At 47.9% G+C, this 24203-nt stretch overlaps 1 protein-coding gene across 1 annotated transcript in view; it reads right to left on the reverse strand.

Annotated features, from left to right (window-relative positions):
* TRIO (trio Rho guanine nucleotide exchange factor) overlaps positions 1 to 24203 on the reverse strand; it is a 366334-nt gene that overhangs the window by 191050 nt on the left and 151081 nt on the right. Inside the window, exons 7-9 of the mRNA XM_043488447.1 lie at positions 23294 to 23485; positions 16531 to 16662; positions 7534 to 7764 (exon numbers count right to left, since the gene is read on the reverse strand). Of these exons, the coding sequence (XP_043344382.1) occupies positions 7534 to 7764; positions 16531 to 16662; positions 23294 to 23485 (555 nt within the window). The remainder of the gene's footprint in view (positions 1 to 7533; positions 7765 to 16530; positions 16663 to 23293; positions 23486 to 24203) is intronic.

Consider the following 24203-nt stretch of genomic DNA (forward strand, 5'->3'; position numbering starts at 1 on the left):
AACTCGAATAGCCAAAGTAATCTTGAGAAATAAGAATGGAACTGGAGGAATCAACCTGCCTGACTTCAGACTCTACTACAAAGCCACAGTCATCCAGACAGTATGGTACTGGCACAAAGACAGAAATATAGATCAATGGAACAGATAGAAAGCCCAGAGATAAATCCACGAACCTATGGACACCTTATCTTTGACAAAGGAGGCAAGGATATACAATGGAAAAAAGACAACCTCTTTAACAAGTGGTGCTGGGAAAACTGGTCAACCACTTGTAAAAGAATGAAACTAGAACACTTTCTAACACCATACACAAAAATAAACTCAAAATGGATTAAAGATCTAAATGTAAGACCAGAAACTATAAAACTCCTAGAGGAGAACATAGGCAAAACACTCTCCGACATAAATCACAGCAAGATCCTCTATGACCCACCTCCCAGAATATTGGAAATAAAAGCAAAACTAAACAAATGGGACCTAATGAAACTTAAAAGCTTTTGCACTACAAAGGAAACTATAAGCAAGGTGAAAAGACAGCCCTCAGATTGCAAGAAGTATCTTAATATTTCCAGATGTTATCTAGGATATAGGTCCAGATGTTATGCACAGCTTCAGTCTAGCTACTGAACTATAGATATACACATACAACTATAGAAATACACATATACACATGTGCATACACAGTTAATCCCTTGGCACTTTCCCCTTACGGCAAGGGTCCCCAGCCTCTAGGATCTAATGCCTGATGATCTGAGGGAGAGCTGATGTAATAATAAAGAAATAAAGTGCATAATAAACATAACGCGCTTGAATCATCCCAAAACTGTCCCCTGGTCCGTGGAGAGTGTCTTCCATGAAACTGGTGCCTGGTGCCAAAAAGGCTGAGGACGGCTGCCTTAGGGGCCCCTGGTGATGCGGCTGGTCTCCATAGTGGGGAGACCAAGATGCCTGGGGCTTGTCCTGGGCTCTGTCCTCTTCTTGTCATCCTGACCCCTAAGTCCCCTGGGTTCCCACGCCCCGTCCCACTGGTTCACAGCTCCACACCCTGCCTTCCTTATCGCATCCCCTGTGGGCAAGAGATTAGTCTCTTCTCCCACCTTTCTTAACAGTTGAACTGTGGGCTCCTTCCGAGCTGCGGTTACTAAGATGACTGACAGTCAAGTCTCTTCTCCGGTCCTGTGATAAAAGGCACTGAAAGCTCGCCCTGAAGCCACCAAAAAGATCAGCAGTCAGCCTCTGTCTGCTCCCGGCAGGTTCCCAATCCCTAGGCAAATATTCACTCCAGGACTCCCTAACTCTACCTGAGAAACTCTCCAGGAAAGATGAACATCCCCTAACCATTCTTATCAGGAGATGCAATCAGATCTGTGACTGTGGGAATGTAAACAGAAGAGGACATTAAACCTTGAGGTTCTGTAATGATCCCATGAGAAAACCCATCCTTCTGACTTCAAGTAACAAGCACAGGACAGGTGAGACGCAGGGACCATCCCTGAAGAGCCAGGCCCAGTGTGGGTAGAACCCCCGGGGTCAGGCATCACTGAAGGATGTAAAAAACCTAGCTGGCAAAAGCCTAGCAGCCCAGGACCCAAGGCGGAACCATGACTTGCTTCTCCGTGGACCCATTGCTTCTCCTGAAACCCATTTCTTTGTGTTCAAGGGGCCGAAATCGTCAATATTTTAAAGATCTCCCATGCTGGCAACGTTCCCAGGCAAGGAAGTGATCCCTCCCTTCTCCGGTCACCCCTAACTCCCCAACATTAACCATGAAGGTTCCTTCATGAAGATCCAGTTAGACAACGACTCCAATGGAGGGCCAACTCTCCCCCATTCTAACGTAAACAAAGATAGTCTTCAATTAGCAAAATCGGGGAATTTCTTCCATTTCTTCATCTACTCATTCATTCATTCAACAAATACTGAGTATCTATTATCCCAGACACTTGCTAAAAACACCAGAGAATAAGACACAGCCCAGTGCCCCTTAGACTTTCATCCCTGTCCTCCAAGACCCCCTGACTTGCATGTCGGTCCATGATGGGCACCGAGCCTATCTCCCCACCTGGAATCTTGCTCTCACACCGCACTCGTCACCCTACAACCAGAGCCATCTTTCCAGGATGAGTGGATCCCGTCCTCTCAGTTCATTTCAGTTCAGTCGCTCAGTCGTGTCTGACTCTGCAATCCCATGACTGCAGCATGCCAGGTTTTCCTGTCCATCACCAACTCCCAGAGCCTACTCAAACTCATGTCCATTGAGTTGGTGAAGCCATCCAACCATCTCATCTTCTGTCACCCCTTCTCCTCCCACCTTCAACCTTTCCCAGCATCAGGGTCTTTTCAAATGAATCAGTTCTTCCCATCAGGTGGCCAAAGTCTTGGAGTTTCAGCTTCAACATCAGTCCTTCCAATGAACACCCAGGACTGATTTCCTTTAGAATGGACTGGTTGGATCTCCTTGCAGTCCAAGGGACTCTCAAGAGTCTTCTCCAACACCACAGTTCAAAAGCCTCAGTTCTTCGGTGCTCAGCTTTCTTTATAGTCCAACTCTCACATCCATACATGACCACTGGAAAAACTAGATGGACCTTTGTTGGTAAAGTAATCTCTCTGCTTTTTAATATGCTGTCTAGGTCGGTCATAGCTTTTCTTCCAAGGAGCAGATGTCTTTTAATTTCATGGCTGCAGTCACCATCTGCAGCGATTTTGGAGCCCCCCAAAAATAGTCTCTCACTGTTCCCATTGTTTCCCCATCTATTTGCCATGAAGTGATGGGACCAGATGCCATGATCTTAGTTTTTTGAATGTTGAGTTTTAAGCCTACCCATCCTCTACTACCACAGAATCAAGTCAAAGCCCACAGCCTGCGGGTTTGACCTTGATGTGGTGAAATGGGGAAGCGCTAACCCTCCGCAGGCTGGCCGAGAGCACTAAAGAGGACAGAAACATTCCGGGCGCTCAGGTTCACAAAACCGTCCCCTCAGTGTGTCCCGAAGCTCACAGAAACAACTCCAGAGCCTTAGGCATGGAGGTCACCGTTCCAGACCTGCCGCCACCTGGGTCTCCAGACAGACACTGCCGTTGCATCTCTCCTCTCTCCCCCAGTTCCTGTCGCCCAGTCCTCGACCGCCTGACTTTCCAACCACCCGTCTAAGACCAGCTCAAACCATGCATCTCCCAGGAAGGCCTTCCTGGCACCCCCAAACTGTCACTTACATCTCGATGTACAGGAGCCTTCATCTTGATTACACGCTGTACCCCTGATGTTTTAGGGTTTGGACAAAGCTCCTTGGAACCCCCAAATCCGCTTACGTCCTTATGGCACAGAGATGTCCCATTAGATGGCACATGCATAGCAGGTAGACGATCCCCATGAGGGTGGCTAGTTTTATTTACTCCCTCATCTGGGGAGCAGCTTAATGGGCAAGATCAAGTTCATGCCTTGGCAAAATCATACAACAGGTAAAGACACAGGCGCTAACTCGGAGCATGTTATGGGCTAATTCAATGGACCTTTTTTTTTTCCAGAGTATTAGCTAACAGTCCAACACCCGACCCCAACCCCCCAAAAAAATAGTCCAACACCCACCTGGAGAAGAGTTTTTCCAAGATATAACTCAGTGAGGGTGATGCTCACACACATGAAGGACTGCGGTGGGACTAGAGGGGAGGACCCACGGGCTTTTTTAGAAGAGGATCTCCCCGTCAGAGGGGCTTCTTTGGGGGGAGTCAGCCTACTTCAGGAAACCGGGTTTCTGGCACCCATTCACCTCACTCAACATGTTGAAGCCACTAAATCCACCAAGCCGAGAGGTGGGCAGACCACATCAGTTGAGTGGGAGAATGGGTTTGATGGCATCCTGCTACGGCCTACTTCCGACACTCCCACCCCACGTGAAGGAGTGCAGCAACGATGCAGTGTGTTGTTATGGTAAACTGAAGCTGGTCCTAAACTGAAAAACACTGCCTGGCAGTCGCACAAGTCTTCATTCATTCATTCATTCATTCATTCAGCCAAACAGCCACTGAGGGCTGCCCTGAGAGTAAAGCAGAGATGAAAGGAACAGGACACTATGTGATCACCAGGAAATACGACATCGTGCATGTGATGTCACTTTGTCAAGTCCGACTCTTTGTGGCCCTATGGTGTATGCCCGCCAGGCTCCCCTGTCCATGAGATTTTCCAGACAAGAATACTGGAGTGAGTTGCCATTTCATCATCCAGAGGATATTTCCCACCCAGGGATCGAACCCAGGTCTCTTAGTCTCTTGCACTAGCAGGTGGGTTCTGACCACTAGCACCACCTGGGAATGACAAATGGTATTTCTTTCATTTTTAAGCTAACGATGACCAAGGTTAATACTGTCTAGTATGTAGGACGTGTGTTTGGGCAAGTCTTCAGCAAGCCTTTCAGCCGCCTGCCTCACCCCCATCCTTTGATTTGGACGCAGGGTCACTGCTCTGGGACAGCACTTAAGCCCTCCCACCCCACAGCGCCTGACTCCCACCCCAAACACTGTCCACACAGAAATTATGAAATTGCCTTTGCTTGTTATAAAAACAAACAAACAAAAGAAAACTAACCACTAAACCAAAATTACGCGTGTTTTAAAAATCAGATGCCATCTCCCCCAAGCCTTCCCTTCCTCGGGGGCACTCGCTATTAATGGTCTCGCATCTTTTCTTGCAAGAAATTTTCCACAAACGGGGGTACACTCTTCTGGGAGGGCCATCTTCACATAAACGTCTTCATCCTCACTGCTCGTGTGGAAGCTGTTTTTCTTCTTCCTCAGTATTTACAGATGCCGCTTCACAACCCAAAGCAAGCCAACAAAACCACACGTGGGATCTCTAATTGGCTTATTATGTTTCTGTGGACTTTGACTGCTTTGGTCTTTACAAGTGTATCTTCTGCTGACGCATCTTTCTAAAGCTCTACTATTTTCTTCGCTTATCCTCAGCTCACCTTTCCTGGCCTGTGCTCAAGACAGCAGAATTTTTCCCTGTGTGTGATTAACTTCTCGAGTTTCAGAAACACATTTGCAGTTCTGACATCCTACAGAATCCTCTGAGGGCAGTTGCTCGCTCTGCTTCATGCTATCAACTCGGTTCCTTGTCTCACAAGCCAAACCGACAGAGCAATTTCCTGTTTGCATAACGAGTCCAAACCATTCCCGATCATTTAATTGACAAAACGTTTCCCTTCAAGAGCAATTATTATTTCTACAAAATGCTCACAGAGCCGTGGACTGCAAAACACCTTCTCCTGCCCACATCCTACCCTGTTCTGGTTCCTGAGAAAAACATGGCTGGCTTAATGAACTGGTTTTGCAATTATCATAATTACCTTTCTACCTAGAAAAATTAATGTTGGCTGTTTTCAAATTCAAGCACAGCTAGTGTTAGGCACTAAGCTAGGTGGTCAGACTCATCAGCCTATTCCCAAAAGCTTCCTTTTCTGAAGAGAGTGGCCCAGGGGCTTATTCTTATGCGACTGGGCCCCCCAAGGAGCTCGGAGAGCTGGAGAAGGCAGAGGACAGCTGCTGCTCTCGTCATGGGGCAAGAGTGCATGCTGGCCCGTGGATACGCAATGAGCACCTGATCCAAGGGATATGGACACAGGCGAGAAAATCCTTTAATAATTACAGTGAAACTCTTAATATTTCACAGTTTGTGACAGCTTGGGGACAATTAAGAGAAACTAATAATGGTGCTTTCAACCTCACGACTTCAGTTCTCACGGTCACACCGAGACCATGACTCCTCCATCTTCTTTCCCTGCCAGTCACCTTCTATGACTAAAACAGCATCGCAAAGAAGCACACGCTGCATCAAAATGATGATTCCTGAGGCGCTGTGAACATGCGCACTTCAGAGAACTCAAAAACCATCAGCAGAATCAAACCAAACTATGCGAAAATTAAACAACACAGGGGCTTCGCAGGTGGCTCAGGGGTAAAGAATCCACCTGTCAATGCAGGACATCCACGTTTGATCCCTGATCCGGGAAGATCCCACATGCTGTGGAGCAATTAAGCCCATGGGCCACAACTATTGAGCCTGTGTTCTAGAGCCTGGGAACTTCAATGACTGAGCCCACGTGCCCCAGAGCCTGTGCTCTGCAACAAGAGAAGCGGCAGCGAAGAGCACCGTCCCTAGAGAGCAGAGCCTGCTGCCCGAAACGAGAGAGAGCCCGCACAGCAGTGAAGACCCAGCAGAGCCAGAAATAGATAAACAAATACAATTATTAAATACATACACAGAGTCATTAAAAGGATCTGGAACTCACCAGACTCCCATTGAGAGCAGAAGGGTGGTCAGTGTGTGTGGAGGACCCAAGTGTACTCCCACATGTCAGCCCAGACAGCGGACACCCCTGGCCTTCAGGTGGCCCTCGGGGGACTGCAAACTGAGCCACGCTCCGGGTCCAGAGGAAGGCTCTGTCCCCAACCCATCGCTGTGGCCTCAAGCCACCTCCCCGGATGCCACGGGCTTCCCTGCACACCCAGAATTCCTCATCGCAAGTGACACCTCATCTACACCATTGCCTTCCCCTCTGTTTTAGGGTAAAGACATGACTTTTATCATCTTACTAAAGCTATATCGTATTTTATAAGCTCCCCAGCTTTAATTCTCAAAACCCTGGTAGCAAGACAATCTTCCTTATTTCATCGGGAATACACAGTACCAGGACCGGGCTTACTCTTACATTTGTAACAACAACAAAGGTGTCAACTGTTTAGCAACAGACAGTCGTAAAAGCCCACTTTACGTTAATTAGACAACTACTTAGGAAGCACCCTGGAGCCTCTGAGATGGCACTTCCTGCCAAGTGGGGAGAGAAACACAATTGGCTTACGATTGAATAATCCGAGTGGAGACAGACCTAAGATTGTCCCAGCACCGTGCACAAGCACCCGGGGCACTGTTCTCACAAATAAACGTAACTGAGGAGGCCCTGCTGCGAGACCGGAACTGAGGGGCTCCGGGGGAGACCCTGCCTCGTCTGCTGTGGTCCAGGCACACGGGCTCAGGGCGTGAGTAGCCTGAACATGCGTGCTCAAAGCGCGGCTCTCACTCATGGCGAGACAGAAGCTGCACATGTGTGTACGCACACGTGCGTGTTTGCGTAAGCTGTGCTGCATGTGTCTGTGCATGCGTGTGCATATGTGTATTCTCCTCTCCCCCATCTGGCCTATCTTGCTTTCTCGAGCACAGATGGGTCTCCTCTATGACACCCGCACCCACACTCTCATCCAGCACATGTCACTCCCAAGAGGAGGGGCTCCACCACACGGACCCCTGTGCGGACACCTGCACCCAGACACTCACCCCACATGAGGGGGGCCCCCGCTCACCCGCTGGACTGCACATGGGCCCCCCCACCGTTAGGACACCTGTACCCACGGGCCCGCCAGCACCAGGCACCCCCACGAGGTGGCCCCGCTCACCCGCTGGACTGCACACGGGCCCCCCCACCGTTAGGACACCTGCACCCACACACTCACCCCGCACGCGGCGGCCCCGCTCACCTGCTGGACGTCCTGCTGGAAGACGCAGAGCTGCAGCCGCTGGTGCAGCCGCACCTTGCGGTGCTGCCAGATGTTCTCCAGCTGCCGCTGGTGGTGCAGCACCTCGTGGATGACGTCCAGGACGTGGTGCACGGCCTTCGAGTAGTTGGCCGAGGCCGTGAGGGAGTCGGAGCTGCCGGGAGTCAGGGGCCGCTGCAGCTTGTCGAGCAGGGACTTCCCGTCCTGGCTCACCTGCCGGCAGGACACATGAGCCATTATGAGCCGGAGGCCACTCCAGAGGCACACTCTGCCCGGGCCACGCCACGGAGCCTGCCCTCCAGAGCGCGCGGCGGGCGGGCACAGACACACGCTCACCTACACACACCCACACCCAAACCTAAGTCAAGTTTCACTCAAAGGCACGTTTTATAAAGACTAAAATAAAATTTAGAACAAACCCATCAGTTATTCAATGACGTCATAAAACCAAATGTGGCAAATCACAGAGTTAAAAGGACTTTCAATTTTCACAAAACATTGTACTAGATGCTAGTCTTAATAAGCATGGTATTCTGCCTGGTGGCTCAGACGGTAAAGAATTCACCTGCAGTGGGAGAGACCCAGTTCGATCCCTGGGTTGGGAAGATTGCCTGAAGAAGGGAATGGCAACCCACTCCAGTATTGCTGCCTAGAGAATTCCATGGATAGTCTGGCAAGCTTACAGTTCACGGGGTCCCGGAGTCTGATACGACTCAATGACTAACACACACAAACATTCTGTCTTAAATGACACATGTGTGCGTGTGTGCATGAGTGCTAGGTCACTTGAGTCGTGTCCAACCCTTTGCGACCTCATGGACTTTAGCCCACCAGGCTCCTCTGTCCATGGGATTCTCCAGGCAAGAATACTGGAGTGGGGTGCCATGCCCTCCTGCAGGGGATCTTCCTGACCCTGGGACTGAACCCACGTCTCTTATGACTCCTGCACTGTCTAGCGCCATCTGGGAAAACCCAAATGACATATGGGCTGATATAAAATTTCATTGCTGGGCTATCTGCAAATTGAAGTTTAAAAGTAATACTTTTCTTGAGTTATATTAGAGAGAATGCAGCAACTACAACGGAACAAAATTTTAAAGCTGAATCTTGAAATCTAAGGAAAAAAAACAAAAAAACCCAATAATCTAGCACCAGGCATAAATACGTACTTTCACTTTATGACATAGCTGGATAGCAATTTTACTTCACAAAATAAAAAGAAAACTAAAGTGCCATTTTATTTTAGTTCACTAACTTAAAAGAAGTAATTTTAATTAAACGGCCATTATTTTTAAAGGAGATTTCCGCTCTCTACTATAGCAGTTAACTATCCAAGTACAGTTAAATGAAAGTCATCAGACTAACCAAAAAAATTACGGAAAGGTGTGGGTGGAATACAGAAAGAAAAGCATTATGTATTTTTAAACTTAGGAATGATTATGCCAGGTGTGGTAGAAACAGTATGATCAGACTGGACAAAAGGATGTGATGGACATAAAGTATGTGTGATTCAGGGCGCTTCTTAAGCCCATCCTCACGACAATGACCTTTGTGCTCAGATTCTTCAGAAAGTCTCCTTGGGTATCCATGAAAAGGAGGAACAAAAGAGGGCCTTGCTAACAGACACAAAACTGGTTCAGGGGCAAAGTCTTAGCACAGAGGAGACAGGGACAGTGGGTGAGTGGGACCGGCCAAAAGAAGCTGAAACCTGGGGGCAAGCGAGAGGCCTGGGGAATTTTCTAATCTCTCCTTTAATCCTCTTACAACTGAAACTGTGCTGGGATGTGACATGTTTGTTTTCTAATAACAGAACTTGAGACCTCCATTGGAAGTGCTGACTCTTCCTTAGGAAGGCTGGTGATATCAGACTTCACAGATTAAAACTGATCTCGTTCTTCAACTTGGCAAAACGGAAGCAGAAACAAAGCAAGCTGACATAACCAAAGGGAACGGGGAAAAAGACACAACTAAACGACTATACTGTGTCAGGCACGTGTACTAACAAAAACAGGGGAAATGCAGGTCTTCTGAAGAAGGGAGCTGCCCCCCGGAGTCACTGACACTTTTGCGGGCACTTCTGATACAATGATTTGGGCGGAGGGCATGATGACTTCTTTGGGGGAGAGGATTTATTGTGACCGATTCAGAGAAGCAGTCTATTACCTCTGAATCAAACACCACCCTGCTTTTTGTATGGGCTGGCCAAAAAGTTCATTCGGGAAAACCTGCACGAACTTTATCACCAACCCAGGAATCTGAGTTAGGCTGAGACGTATAAATGAGTTGTTTGTTTTTTTTTTGCTTTTCTTTTTTCCTCCTACTCTAACACACACTGGTTTTTCCAGGAATGCATGCTTGGAAATCAAATGCATACATGTTAATCAAAGGAAGGCATGCTTGATTTTCTCTGAAACTTCACAGGAGTTGCTCACCACTTTATTAATAAAATACCAGTATGATAATACATTCTCAGTATTTGAGTCACAAATATAACACACATCCAGTCTGCATCTGCAGTGGCCATATTGACAAAGGTTTTAAATACATGGCCAGCACCTAAATATCTAATTATTTTCTATTTGCATGTACTTAGGTATGTGTAGACTAAAACCATAAATTATAGTTACATAAATAAAATTTATATTGTAATTTATTAATAAATTATAATTAATTTATAATTATTTTAACTTATTTTATAAATAATATAAATAAATTTAATAAATAAATTTTTTACCATAAATTACCTTTCTTTTTTTTTAATTACCTTTCTTTTGTCTCTAATTTATATTGTAGCACATATGTAATTTATATAGACAAATTTTTTTTCTGAAAATAGATGATTACCCATACATTTTATTTCAGCAGGTATCATACAATTTCAGTCAAACAGTGGAGGTGCAGTGTTTCTTAGGACTGAGGACCAATACTCCAAGTTACATATTTCACATTTGTATAGAACCTAGAAAGAATTTCTTACAAATATTCCCTCTGCTTTTTACTCCTTATAAAACACAGTCAGGAAATGTTCACCAGAGCATACGACTTGGTGAACACGTGTCGTAAGGCTACAGATTAGAAGGTGCGGCAGACTCTGACCGCTGCCTCCCAAAGTCCACTAGCTTCTCCCTCGGAGCCAAACCCCACAGTCAGGAACAGCAATACCCCAGCTCTAAAGCTGCACTTCCTAGACCCACTTATAAACAGGAGTGGCCAACATGCAGAAGTTAAAACTGTGGAACGGGGCTTCCGAGAAAGCTGCCTAGGAGGCTGGGTATGCTCACTCCCCCTGCCTATTTCTCTTTCCTGCTGCCAGGAACCTGGTGGAGATGGCTAGCGCTTCAGCAGCTACTGAGGACCTTGAGGCAACCGTAAGGATAGTAGCCTACCTGCTAAAAGAGGCAAAGCAAAAAGACAAAAGGATCCAGACATCCTCTTACTAAGAGAGCTACCAGACCAGCCCTGGAACGCAAGCCCTGGGACTTCTCCACGGGCAAAAAGGCAACCTCTATCTTAAGCCACTGTTCCAATCTTAAACCACAATACAGAATGACCAATGTTTCCAGATCTTACCATGTTTCCAAAGGCATCCATACAACACCACTAATACTCTACTACTGAGAATAAATGATCTGAGCAAGAATATTCCAGCTAATCTTTCTTGATATCTGTGCAACTGTTTGACAGAGCTCAAGAGTAGGAATCATTACTGGGCTAAACAACATGCCTACTCATGATGGAGGGGCAGTAGGAAATGACTGAGTACGTGAACGTGTAATCTCACCTTAACATAAGGGGACACATTAAGCAAAGCTCTTTCTTCTGGGAGCCGTAAGCAGAGATTAAACTGTCTCTGTTGGTGCTACTGCTGCACTGTTACTGGGGGTAGGGAGCATGCCAGCGGAAGTGGCCAGAAAAATCCCAGGCAGGAGAACATCTGTTCTACCAAAACTGGACCCCATGGAACTTCAAGTGCGTGCTCCCACGTAGCACCTCTCCAGTAGAACTTTCAGAAAGAATTCGACTTTATTTTAGTGTGTTGTTCACAGACGTGTCAATTCAAAAGGTATTATCTAAGCATGTGCTGCTGCTGCTAAGTCGCTTCAGTCGTGTCCGACTCTGTGCGACCCCACAGAGGGCAGCCCACCAGGCTCCTCTGTCCCTGGGATTCTCCAGGTTAAGCATGTGAAAGATATCATATACACATTTTGGTAACTTTTAGCAAAATGTCTTTGTCTTTTTTATGTACAGTAGAAGAACTATATGGGGAAAAATGTTAGAATTTTATAAAGAGGACTGTTCTACTGTACAGAAATAAAAGATTTTTAAGTGGTACAGAATAACCAGCACAAAACAAATTTTTTAATTTAACTAATATTTTTAATAAAATATTGAAAATAGCAGCCAAACTATTCACATATAATGTAAGTACTAAACAATTAGTATATATGAGTTTATGGTATATGATACAGTTTTGAATTTTTTAACTATAGAACCAGTTGAATTAACTTACTTAAGTTGTATGTTTTGTCTAAAAATGTGTTGTCAGCTTTCAGGCAGTCAAACCCTGTCTCACAAAGGGACAGTATCTCAAAAGATGAAAATCAACATTTACTATCAAAAAGCAGGACTTAACCTGCTATAATTTTTCAAAAGATCAAGTTGGCTCCTTTTTTCACATTCTGCTTTTTGTTTTTCTTGGAATATAGTGCTCAGTGACTTGAAGGGCAGTGGAAGTTACATTTTACAAAGAGTTCAGTTCAGTTCAGTTCAGCTGCTCAGTCGTGTCCGACTCTTTGCGACCCCATGAACTGCAGCACGCCAGGCCTCCCTGTCCATCACCAACTCCTGGCATCCACCCAAACCCACATCCATCGAGTCGGTGATGCCATCCAGCCATCTCATCCTCTGTCGTCCCCTTCTCCTCCTGCCCTCAATCTTTCCCAGCATCAGGGTCTTTTCAAATCAGTCAGCTCTTCGCATCAGGTGGCCAAAGTATTGGAGTTTCAGCTTCAACATCAGTCCTTCCAATGAACACCAGGACTGATCTCCTTCAGAATGGACTGGTTGGATCTCCTTGCAGTCCAAGGGACTCTCAAGAGTCTTCTCCAACACCACAGTTCAAAAGCATCAGTTCTTCGGTGCTCAGCTTTCTTTATAGTCCAACTCTCACATCCATACATGACCACTGGAAAAACTAGATGGACCTTTGTTGGCAAAGTAATCTCTCTGCTTTTTAATATGCTGTCTAGGTTGGTCATAACTTTCCTTCCAAGGAGTAAGCATCTTTTAATTTCATGGCTGCAATCACCATCGGCAGTACTTTTAGAGCCCAGAAAAATAAAGTCAGCCACTATTTCCCCATCTATTTGCCATGACATTTTATAAATATACAAACTAATACACTCTAATATCTAAATGAGTTAGGAAGAAAGGAAGTGCTAAATAAAGCAAAAAAGTAGCTGAAGGTTAAAATTTTACCATATCATGGGTATGTTTGCTCTTAACATGTAAGAGGATACTTAACTGTTTAAAGTCAAGAACAATGGTCTGGTTCTTGATTATTTACTTTTAATCAAAGCTGCACGTAAAATCTGTAACTTGGGTTCCTGTGCACCACCCGATGAAAAGTTCCGCCAAACCTCAGAGGTTTGCCTATTCTTATTCCAGTACCTGGGTCTCTACACTTCTCACTAAATCTGATTCGAGCTCAGCGTCTCCAGCAGGAGTCCCCTTCACTGGCATGCAGGCTGTTGCTCTGATCTAAAGAAAGAGATCAGTACCTGGAGATCACTGCCGGTGGCTGCAAAACCCAACAAACCGAGAGCCAAGCATGACCTGTGACAGGTCAGTGAGGTCTGAACGTGGTGCTGGATCAGGTCCTCAGTGCTAGGACAGTATTCCCATGATTTGACCAAAGTGGGCAAAATACACACGCTGCATAAAGGCAGTCATTTATCGAAGTGAACGTACACTCGGCATGTTGTGAAGAAACGGTGGTCCGTCTTCAAAACTTTTATGTGTTGACTCGAACCAGCGTCATCTACGGCGCTTCCTTCACGGGGTGTGGCTCGCCAACAGGGCAGAGCCCTCCACGCTGAGCCTGGAGGGTCCCCCCGCCCCACGGTCTTCTCCAGCACTCACAGCACTATCCTCAGATCAAGGTGTTTCCTGTTATATCAGTACATTGCCCCACAACATGCTCATTCAAGACGAATTTTTAACTGGGGAGTTTACAGTGGAGAAACCTGGTGAGACACCCAGCTCACCAGGCGCTCAAGGTTAACACCGTCAGCTGCAGGAGGGCTTGGTGTCCTGTGCCCCTGGTTTGACACTCAACCCAGGCAGCGCACATGGGCAAGGAGCTGAGGGTCATGCTACAGATGGAAAGACCTGGAATCTCTGACTGTCAAAGACATGGGGCAGTGAAAGATTGAGGAATGTTTCAGTGTGAAGATATGTCCACTGCATGCTTCTGGGGCTGGAAAGAGAGAGACGTAGCTGGGACAGGGGAGACAGATGGTCCACTGGATGGATGGCTGTTTGTATCAGTGGTGATGTGGTATCAGGTCACGGTATCTGGACACGGGTGGGGGCCAGGGGGCGCAGACAGAGCATAAAACTGGGCAATCTGGTCAAGGCAAGGGGGGAGCTCTCTGCTCTAACATTTTTCTACAGCATGAAACTATTTCAGATTTTAAATAATTTAAAGGGCAAAAAGAAAAAAGAAATCCCTCCTTCTCCTCTACTGAAAGTCTTCTCTGTCCAACAGTTCCAATTACCATCGCCTTAAATTCACAGCTCAGCTGCAAACATATTTTAGGCTAAAAATTGTGGTCTGACACAGCTTGGGAAGCTGTTTACTTGCCATCAGATTATTTTAAACTATTAGTGCCAATTTAAGATCTAATGAAACTGCATCATAGGTAAATCAAAATTCCCATGTCAAGATGACCCTTTTGTTGAAGGCAGTGGAAACGGTGAGAGAATTCTGTGCTTTGCCAGAGTGCCAAGGGCCGCAGACAAGCTGCCTGGCCATGAGGCTGGAGGATGAGGCTGGTCAGGTCAGGCAAGGCCAAGCTAAGTCCGTGCAGGTCAAGACTGCAGCCCAGTCCTGCCAATCACCTGGTGTGAGAACTGTGCAATCCCACGGTAATCTGGAAGCTACCACTTCCAAAGCAGCTCCCGAGAAAATCATTAGAAAGCACGAGTGAAGGCCTCATTACACCAGGGATAACAGGGTCATTCATTCATTTTCTGTGTTACAGGTCAAAATTAGATGGCACCATGGAGATGGTACACTGGGAGAAAGAACTTTATGCTTTTTGGAACTCATACTTTCCTCATCAATCATTGTGATTAAAAAATTACAGATCTATTCAATTTTCACTTTTACTCTTAAAAAAGCTGTCACTTATTTATACAGTTCCTAATAAACACTGGATGCAATACAGAGTTGACTATTTTTTAACTGCATGACAACACAGAATAGTGTTTAAAAGGGATCCTGTTAGGTAAAGAGGTGTCCAGAGACACAAATACACAGACATCAACTTTCATGGGCAGGAGATCAGACCACATTCTGAAGCAAACACTGGAGGATATCACATGTCCATTTAATTCACCCACGGACAGAACAGGGTCAGGAGACCTGGGCTCAAGGTGTGAGAATGACAACTGCTTGGCGGACCAGGATGTGTCAAGACTGAAAAGCAAATGCCAGACAACTCTGACAGGTGTGGCTGCGGTTCAGATCAAGGAAAATCTGGATTTAAACATAGTCATCCCTTGGTAATGAGGGAGAAGGGTTCTAGGACTCTCCCCACCCAAAGACACCAAAGTCAGCGGATGCTCAAGTGTCTTGTATAAAACAGCCTAGAACAGCTGGTCCTGCGTATCCACATCGCACACCCACAGGTACAGAAGGCTGACTGTGTTTCCTAAGTATCTCCTCTGGGCTCAGCTCTCCGCCAGGGCGGCTGAGGCATTTTCTCCCTGAGTCTCACGGGAATGTTTCGGATCAGCATATAGTATGACAGATGCTCACTAGCAGTGCAGAAAGCGAGCACACACTGAACTCCTACCCACTCACCACTCACCTCCGGAAACTTGACCAGCATCATAAACAAAAGGAGACTGGGTCGGAAGGGGCAGATGACCACAACGTGGACAAGACTGACACCCCTGGACCGGGCGTGTATTTGGTGTCATCGCTGCATCTGGCGTGGGGTAAGACACGGAGGGAGCACAGTGGTGGCTGAGACTCATGGGCAGCCTGTCTAGGGTCAGTCCCCGCTCCTCCTCCTACAGCTGAGGACCGGGCACAGGTCACTTCGCCTCTGTGCTGTTCCCTCATCTGTAACAGGGGGCGGGAACAGTCCCAGCCCCAGAGCTGCGGGCATTAAATAAGTGGTTACATCATGGCCTGACAGCACAGCCTGGCACAGAAGGTGGCAGAAGATAAAGCAGGAATATGTTAAATAATGAATTTATAATAAAGAAAATGTTCCACTGAGATTCCTGAAAGAGCAGGCAACCAGACATACTTGAAAACAACTGTGTGTGCTGTGGCGTCCAGAACAAGACACTGCATCAGGCTTCCCTCGTTTCTATAAAGATGCATTCAGGAAGAGCCAATGGAGTTTGACAAGACTGCACTGCACGTAATATACATCTTTCCTAAATACATGCAGTCAAAAATGTTAAACTTCCGTTTATTAGCACAGATGAAAATCTGAGCACTCTGAAAAAAAATATCCACAAACACCTCAGGGCTGTGAGGAGTCTGCTGTCTGCCTCCATCCTTTCTTACTTACCAGCCTCACCCTCCATGGAGCTCAGAAGCCATAAGGAAACCGCAGTTCAACTCGGAACTTGTGCGTTTATTCTAGGCTAGCCAAAGCTTTGATCTTCCTGGCTTCAGGTGTTATGACACAAAGACAGTGTTGCTTTACCACGGCAATAGAAGAGCTGCGCACTCACCTCGGAGTAAGCAAGAGTGACGTGCTCGTACACCCCCTGGTGGTGGTGGATGGCGTCCTCCAGGTCCTGGAGCTCCGAGGGCAGGTCCACCTCGCCGCAGGCCTTGCACCACGAGTCCACATTGCTCATATACTGGGGTGGTTTAAACAAAAACAAAAAGATCATGTCTACCAACATCAAACGATATTCAGAAGTAGCCCTCTTTCAACATGGCTTTGAAATAAGGGTGGCTGAAAGAGTGTCTAGGAAGAGAGCATGGCTGACTCCCTGGATCAAATGGCACTGACCTGGGTTCTCAAACCAGATTCCTGGACTCTGCAAACCAGCGCCCCGTCCCCCCCCTCCAGCTTCAGGCAGATTTGGAGGTGGCCCAAGAACCTGCATTTGAAATGACAGCCTTGGGTGGCTCTGTGGTCACTCCTGGGAGCGCCTTTGCCCTGCGTTTGCTGTTTTTCAGGGAATCTGGTTAATTCTCCCATTTCACAGTTGAATCCGTGTTTCCATCTGCTCTGCACTGCTGGCCATGGGGGTCATGGCCACCCGGTCCACCTGCACCCCACCTCCCCCCGCAGCAAGGTGGGCTACTCCCAGAGCTGCGGTCCAGCCCTCCTACTCTCCTCTTTCATTACAAAGGCAGTGGAAGATTCCTGAAGTCATCTATCTAACAGTACGAAGACCAGAGGGTCCATCTGCCTACCTTTTCAAGAGTAAATACACACAGGAATTAAAGGAGATGCTGGGAAGGAGGCCGAAACTCCAGAGCTGTGCCCTCTGGAGGGAAGGAAGGCTGAGGGAGGTGGCGGAATCTTTGGGGTGTCCCTGCTGTGCATGTAAACGGGAAGGGCCGGCAGGCAGCAGTCCTCGGCCATGGCTGCTGACCTGTCCTCAGCCTTCTCCACTGCCACCCCCGCCTCATCAATAGCTGAGAAATCACAGCCAAACTTCCTAGGGAGACCCCAACAGCATCCATCACGGTAAGTGTCAAAGGCAAGCAGCAGAAGGCTCAATCAAGGATGCGAATTCAATTAACACTAATTCAAATAAACAGACAACGCATTTTCCTGGGTTTCTCCTCTTTTCTCTTTAGTTCTCGCTGTCTTTCCATTCATCAGGGAATGCAGAGCGTGACTATTTAAAACACGGTAACTGACCTGCCAGACGAGAAACATGCTATGATTCTCTTAAAATATATACGAGAATAACCTCCTGGGTACATAGGACATTTTTAGAAACTTAGACAAGCCACCTGAGTAACCACTGTTTCTAAAAATCCCTTTATTATTAATGTATTGGCTCAGGAAAATATCTGCATGGAAATCCCAGGGCTGGAAACCAATTCACAAGGCATTAAGTGTCATCTGAAGGCACGTGGTTTCACATAGCTTTAAACATGGCTACACAGAGGCGGGCCCCGGGGAAGGTCCTCACTACTCTCCCCCATGGTTCCTCCTGACATCACCAGGACAACGGAAGGATAATAAGTTATGTTATGCCTCTCCCCATTCCCATGTACACACATATGACTACTTAGGCATATTTCTAAGCATTTCCTGGATGGTGTTCCAAAAGCAGTCAAAAACACTGCTAAGACACAGTTAACCCCAATTTTTGAGGCTATCAGTAAAGAGAAACCTTCCGGCAGTTTTATGGACGCCTACAGTTAACCCACTCCAGTATTCTTGCCTGGAAAATCCCATGGACGGAGAAGCCTGGTAGGCTATAGTCAGTCCATGAGGCCGCAAACAGTCAGACACGACTGAGTGACTTCACTTTCACTTTTCACAGTTAATTAACTTATCATTTCTTAAAGTATCCTGAGAAGTACTGATTATATTTACCTGAAAAAACATAGAGCAGATCAACTTATTAACACAGAAATCTCATCAAAAAAGGACTCTGCACACTTAAGTTCACTGGGTTAAAATAACCCAGCAACAGAAAGAAACCTGACCATGGTTTTATAGGGACTTTTGTGCAAGTAGTTTTTGTCTTTGATTTAGAAGATGGCAACCCTTAAAGGGCCAGCTCCAGGCCCCAAATGTCTTCTGAAAAACTCGACACCCAAAGGAGATCCGAACCAGAGCAGCAATCCCTGCTGGAGAGCCGAAGAGGAGGAGGATGTTAACAGGTGCTTCATCAAGAAAAAAGACTAGGATCAAGTGTGGTGTTCAACAGGTACCCACAGAACAGCACCTCCTAGAGCCTACTAATACAACAATGCGCCCTGTGAATATGGGGTGGGGGGGGACTCTGATGTTGGTTTAAAAACCTGACTACCACCCCTACACACGCACACACCTCTTACTATCTCGACAAACACAGTTTGGGCTTGGAACAACGGGGGGGTGCCCATCACAGAGCCCGACACTTCCTAACGGAAGACAGCAGACAGAGGCTACTGTCCTCTAGTGGGATCAGAGCACCAGCTGAGGCTCTGATGCTATAAATGCTCAAATATAAACCAAATAACTTTGCCGACAAAGGTCATCACTTTGCCCACAAAGGCCCATATAGTCAAAACTATGGTTTTTCCAGTAGTCATGTAGGGATGTGAGAGCTGGACCATAAGTCTGAGCGTCAAAGAATTGATGCTCTCGAACTGTGATGCTGGAGAAGACTCTTGAGAGTCCCTTGGACTTCAAGGAGATCAAACCAGTTAACCCTAAAAGAAATCAACTCTTAATATTCATTGGAAGGACTGATGCTGAAGCTGAAGTTCCAATACTTTGGCCACCTGATGCAAAGAGCCGACTCACTGGAAAAGACTCCGATGCTGGGAAAGACTGAGGGCAGGAGAAGGGGACGACAGAGAATGAGATGGCTGGATGGCATCACTGACTCAGTGGACATGAATCTGAGCAACCTCTGGGAGGTAGTGAAGGACAGAGAAGTCTGGCATGCTGCAGTCCATGGGGTCACAGAGAGTTGGATAGGACTGAGCGACTCAACAACAAAACCAAATGAGTGAACACACAGTATCTGGCCAGATGTGGAGGAGAGGCAGGAGAATGCAAGGGAATTCCAGGCAACTCTGAATTCAAACCAGGAGCTGACTTCAGAGCTGGAGATCCTGATGCCCAGCAGAGTGGTCGCTTTAGCACTGCTCAGAGAGGATGGCAGGAGGCTGGGTCAGCCAGTTTGCAAACGTGAGGCAGGCAGACGAAGGAAGAGTGATTAATACGTAAGCTTTAAAAGGAAAGCCTGAATAATTAACTAGCAGCCTTATTTTCAGAAGCATTTATGCCACTGCCCTCCATCTGCTGAGAGTGGGAACTTCCAGCTTGCTGAGATCGTCCAGCCTAGTGAATTTCACGCCCACCAGGAACGCCTGATACTGCATCAGCTGAACATAGGTGGTTAGCCCGATTTAGAAGCAAAGGGACAAGAACTTCCTAGAATGTAAACACTTAAAACCCTTATTTAGAGGGGCTTTCCCCTCTTTGGAAAAATTAAGGCTCAGTGAATTTTATATATATATAATACATGTATGAATTCCAAGTTCAGAGTTTCCTTTCTTATTTCTAATTTCCTCATTTTCGGCTTTCATTTCTAGGAAATATTACTCTACTGTTTCTTTCATCGTTTCTACTCCCTCACTATGAAAAAACACACTCCCTTCTCCTGGTTCCTTTAAGAGATATGGGGTCCCTTCTCTGCCCAGCAAAATCATAGGACAGATGAAGGGTAACTTCAACAGCCAAAGGTGGTCACTGGCTACCACACTGGACAGTAGAGCTCTAGTCATTTTTTTAAAAATAGGGAAAACTAGAGATTTTAAGGTATAGTAAAATCAAATTGCTTTAATTCTTTGATTTATAACAAGGCAATTCTAACAGTCTTGCTATGAAGCTCCTTAATATAAAAGGATATAACACATGACCAAAAAAGTAGAGCCCTAAATATCGTCTACCAGTCAAACCACTGGCCGTGTCTCCAGTTCTGTAAACAGATACTCTGACCCCGTCCACACCCTCACAGGAGATGAGGGCGGGAGAGGATAATGGCCAATACAGCTCTGGAAGGCACAGTCTACGAAACATCATTCTTATCTAGCTGTAACATCAAGATTTATGTGCATAAAGCCACAAGTGAATACCAGCACAGAACACCCACAAAGGACAAAGGAGCGGGGGACAAAGGAGCGGCAGGGGCGCGGCGCACACCCCCCAACAGAGGTGAGCTGCCGTCCTTCCCCAAAGGCGGCTTCCTCCAGCCACACCGTCAACTGCAGGGTCACAGAGTTGAGCCCTACATCACCCCGATCACATTTAAATCCTTAGTGAGAGCTCCAGAGGAGGGTCAGAGGGGTGGCTATGATGGAAACCTAATCTATGATGTCCGAGTTCTGGTTCATCCCTGCTGAGTTTATGAAAACAGCTTAAGCATAACTAGTAGGCAGAGAATCTTAAAAGAGGGAACAGAGGTGACCTATTCAGAGACTCTCCTGGGAAGAGGAAAACCACTCAGTGATGTCACCTTCTGTGCTCCTGAATCTCAGTGAAGGGGAAGACAGACTTTACACCCACTACACTTGTGCTTGAGGGAAGGAAACATTTCAGAAGCTGTCCTAGGGTCCTGTACACACGTTTTGGTTGCTGGGTACAGCTGCTGCCTCAGTCAGGGCCCATCAGAGACGCCGCCTTTCTCATGGGCCCACTCTGTCCCCAAGGACCTATGGGGCATCTTCTTGGCTACTGAAGTGATGGAGTCCACAAGCACTGTTAGAGCTCATGCAAGACCCCATGAAGTTCTGTTCAACAATGTATTCCTCTAGCTGTGTTTCCTTCAAGCTCATAAATTAAAGCCATTATTTTATCCAAATAAAAACACCCCAGGCTCTTTCAACTTTGCTGCATGTCTAAAATTTTTTTATAATAAAACATTGGGGAGGGGACTACCCCATGGCACCCACATTTCTACATTGATTTCAGGCAGGGCAGAGCCTATTAACCTGCAGAGCCAATCTTCTGGATTGCCTGCAATTCCGGATCCTGCCATGGTTAGAGAGAGATTTTTCCCTTATGCTTCAGACTATCCAAGAGTCCCCCAGCCAGCTTGTCAGGTTTCAACTTTATTCACATCATCCTGAAGGGCCTTTCCAGGGCCCAAAAGCAAGTCATACACCTCCACACAGCCCAGGGGGTGACTGCACCCGGCACCGTGCTACCGTCCCAGACGGCACGTGGGCGGGGGCCACGCAGCTCTTCTCCCAAGCACGGGAATGTCCAGCGAACGACATGCCACGACCTTGACCGTGACGGGACCAGAGGCGGCCACACAGAAGTGGAGACAGTGCTGTGTTAAGCTGAAGGGGCTCCCGTTACTGTAACTCAAACTTTCCTGCGTAGGGGCTCTGTGTCTCCTTTATCACAAAACTACCTCATGCATAAACTTAGCAGGAAAACCTGCCACTGAAACCTGCTAATCCCGACTCACAGCTTCCACACGAGGCGATTACGATTCTGTCATCTTGCTCTCCCATTCCGTTTCCACTCCTGCTTCACACTTTAAAGGTTCCCAGAGTTGAGATCACTCCTAATTAGCACCTTGTGCGACATTCCAGCTGCCCCTCCGAGATGCCGGGCAGGATGGGGCTTGTACCCACCTAGCAGGGCTGTTTCTAGATGAAAGGACACTATTTCCTTTTTAGAAGCATCAATGCAAATCCCTGTGAATGTAGGTTTTTCCCCCACAAAATAACTACCCCTGAGGAAGCTCTATCAATATTCTGCCTTCAAATTCAGGTAACCACCTGTCCCTTGCCCACATCTCCCGAGCAGCTAGAGGTTCCTGAGCTTCTTCCTCCACGTCTGGGAAGCCGTCTCACCGCCCAGGCTTCCAGCACGAGCGTCTGAGTCACAACAGCTCCCTCTCTTCTGCTGCTCTCCGAGCGTGTCCGCTGAGGCAGGTGTGCCCGGGCGTGGGTGTGTGGGGAGTGTCAGGGGCACACTTCACACGTTACCTCCGAGACAAGGTACTGTGACCAGCAGGTCGGCAGGTGAAGCGCGTGTGAGGTCCGAATCCACAGAAATAATGTAACAATTGTGAGGGACGCTGAAACCGTACCCCAAAGCCACTTCTCCACCGCAGCCCGGGCTGGTGTAGCTCAGCCCTGCCGGGAGGCTGAGAGCCCCAGCCCCGCGGCCCAGCCCGGTTGAGGGCCAGCACCCCTCTGGGCCCAGGGGACCGGGGGAAGTGGGCTGGGCTGGAGGGACCTCCTGAGAACACTGCTGCCCTGAGACAGCGACCGGAGACGACCCCGCCACCCTGCACGCGCGCGATGCCGGCAGAGGGGCCAGCGCTGGGAGCGGAGGCCACACCCGTCTGCTCGGGCCACGGCCAGGCCCAGGCAGGCGCCCGCCCTGACAGGCGCGGCCGCCGCTCCCGGGGCTGCGGGAAAAGCAGACCCTGGGGCCTAAACCGGAGAGTCGGCCGTCTGTTAGGTGCCACCCGAGTCTCCCAACTGGAATTCTCAAGGGAAGAGGAAGAGGCCAGGAGGAGGGCTAGAAAGCAGGGGATAGAGAACAGCCGCTGGGGCAACAGGCTGTGTGCAGGCCCCTAGTGTGAACCTCATTTACTCCATAAGACGGCCCCTCAATTCCATGACTTTCACCTCCACTTTACAAACGAGGAGGTGCAGCAGCACCCCGGGCCTGCAGCAGGGCTGAGCGCCGCGGGGTGACTTCAGCGCCCCAGTGGTCTCTGAGGCTCTGCTGCGGGGGGCCGGGGGAGGCAGGCAGGGGCCGGGCTCCCAGGCACTGACCTTCTCGGCCTTCTGGTGGAAGACGGACGACATGTCCAGCAAGGTGCTGCGCTCATCCAGGGCGGCCGCGAAGGCCTTCCACTCCTGCTCCAGCTGGCTGGCGATCTGCTTGATCTGCTGGGAGGCGTAGTGGCCCGACTCCACCAGGCGGCTGGCCACCGACATGATGCGGTTGATGTTCACGTACACGTTCTGCGGAGGGGCGAGAGGGGGGCTGGTCAGGGCGGGGCGCATGGGGTGCCGCTCCGACAGACGCAGAGCGCGCCTTCTGAAGCTGCCTACGAACTTAAAAGTCACATTCTAATAGCACCAGGTGGATAACAGGACACGTGTGTTGCTATCCGGATTTCCATAAACCCTAAGCCTTGATTTCAGTTTCTAATTTTAAAACTGCAGAATACAGATGAACCAGCTGGGAGGGGCACAGAAGCAATACACACAATGCCCTCTGACCTGCGCCCTGGCCTCCCGTCCCAAGAAGGGTCCAGACGGTAAGTTGCCGCCCAGAATCACGGGAGCCACTGCCAAAGTCTGTCATGAGGACCCAGAAACGACAGACTCTGGACGCGGCAACCAGAGGCTACTCTGTGTGAAAACAAGCCCTCCTTTCTACACAAGCCCAAGTCAGCTTTCTGGTGCCAACAGGAAACCTGGAAATGGATCCACGTTCCCCAGGGAATGTGAATCGGGGGACCAACAGAACAATGCTGTGTTCCAACTTTAAACGAGCTTTTCTACTGTGTTGAAATCTCTTCAAATCGAGTAGCTTGTGGCAAAAATGAGAATACAAAGCTTTTTTCTTTTTTAAAAAAGGGCATTTTTCTTGCAAAAGAAGTTCTCACTATGGTATTTCCATTTCTGCCTTCCATCTTCTTTAAGGATCACAAGAAAGCAAAGGCAGGGTGCGGAA

The sequence above is a fragment of the Cervus canadensis genome, chromosome 16 (genome assembly GCF_019320065.1).
Source record: "Cervus canadensis isolate Bull #8, Minnesota chromosome 16, ASM1932006v1, whole genome shotgun sequence".
NCBI lineage: Eukaryota > Metazoa > Chordata > Mammalia > Artiodactyla > Cervidae > Cervus > Cervus canadensis.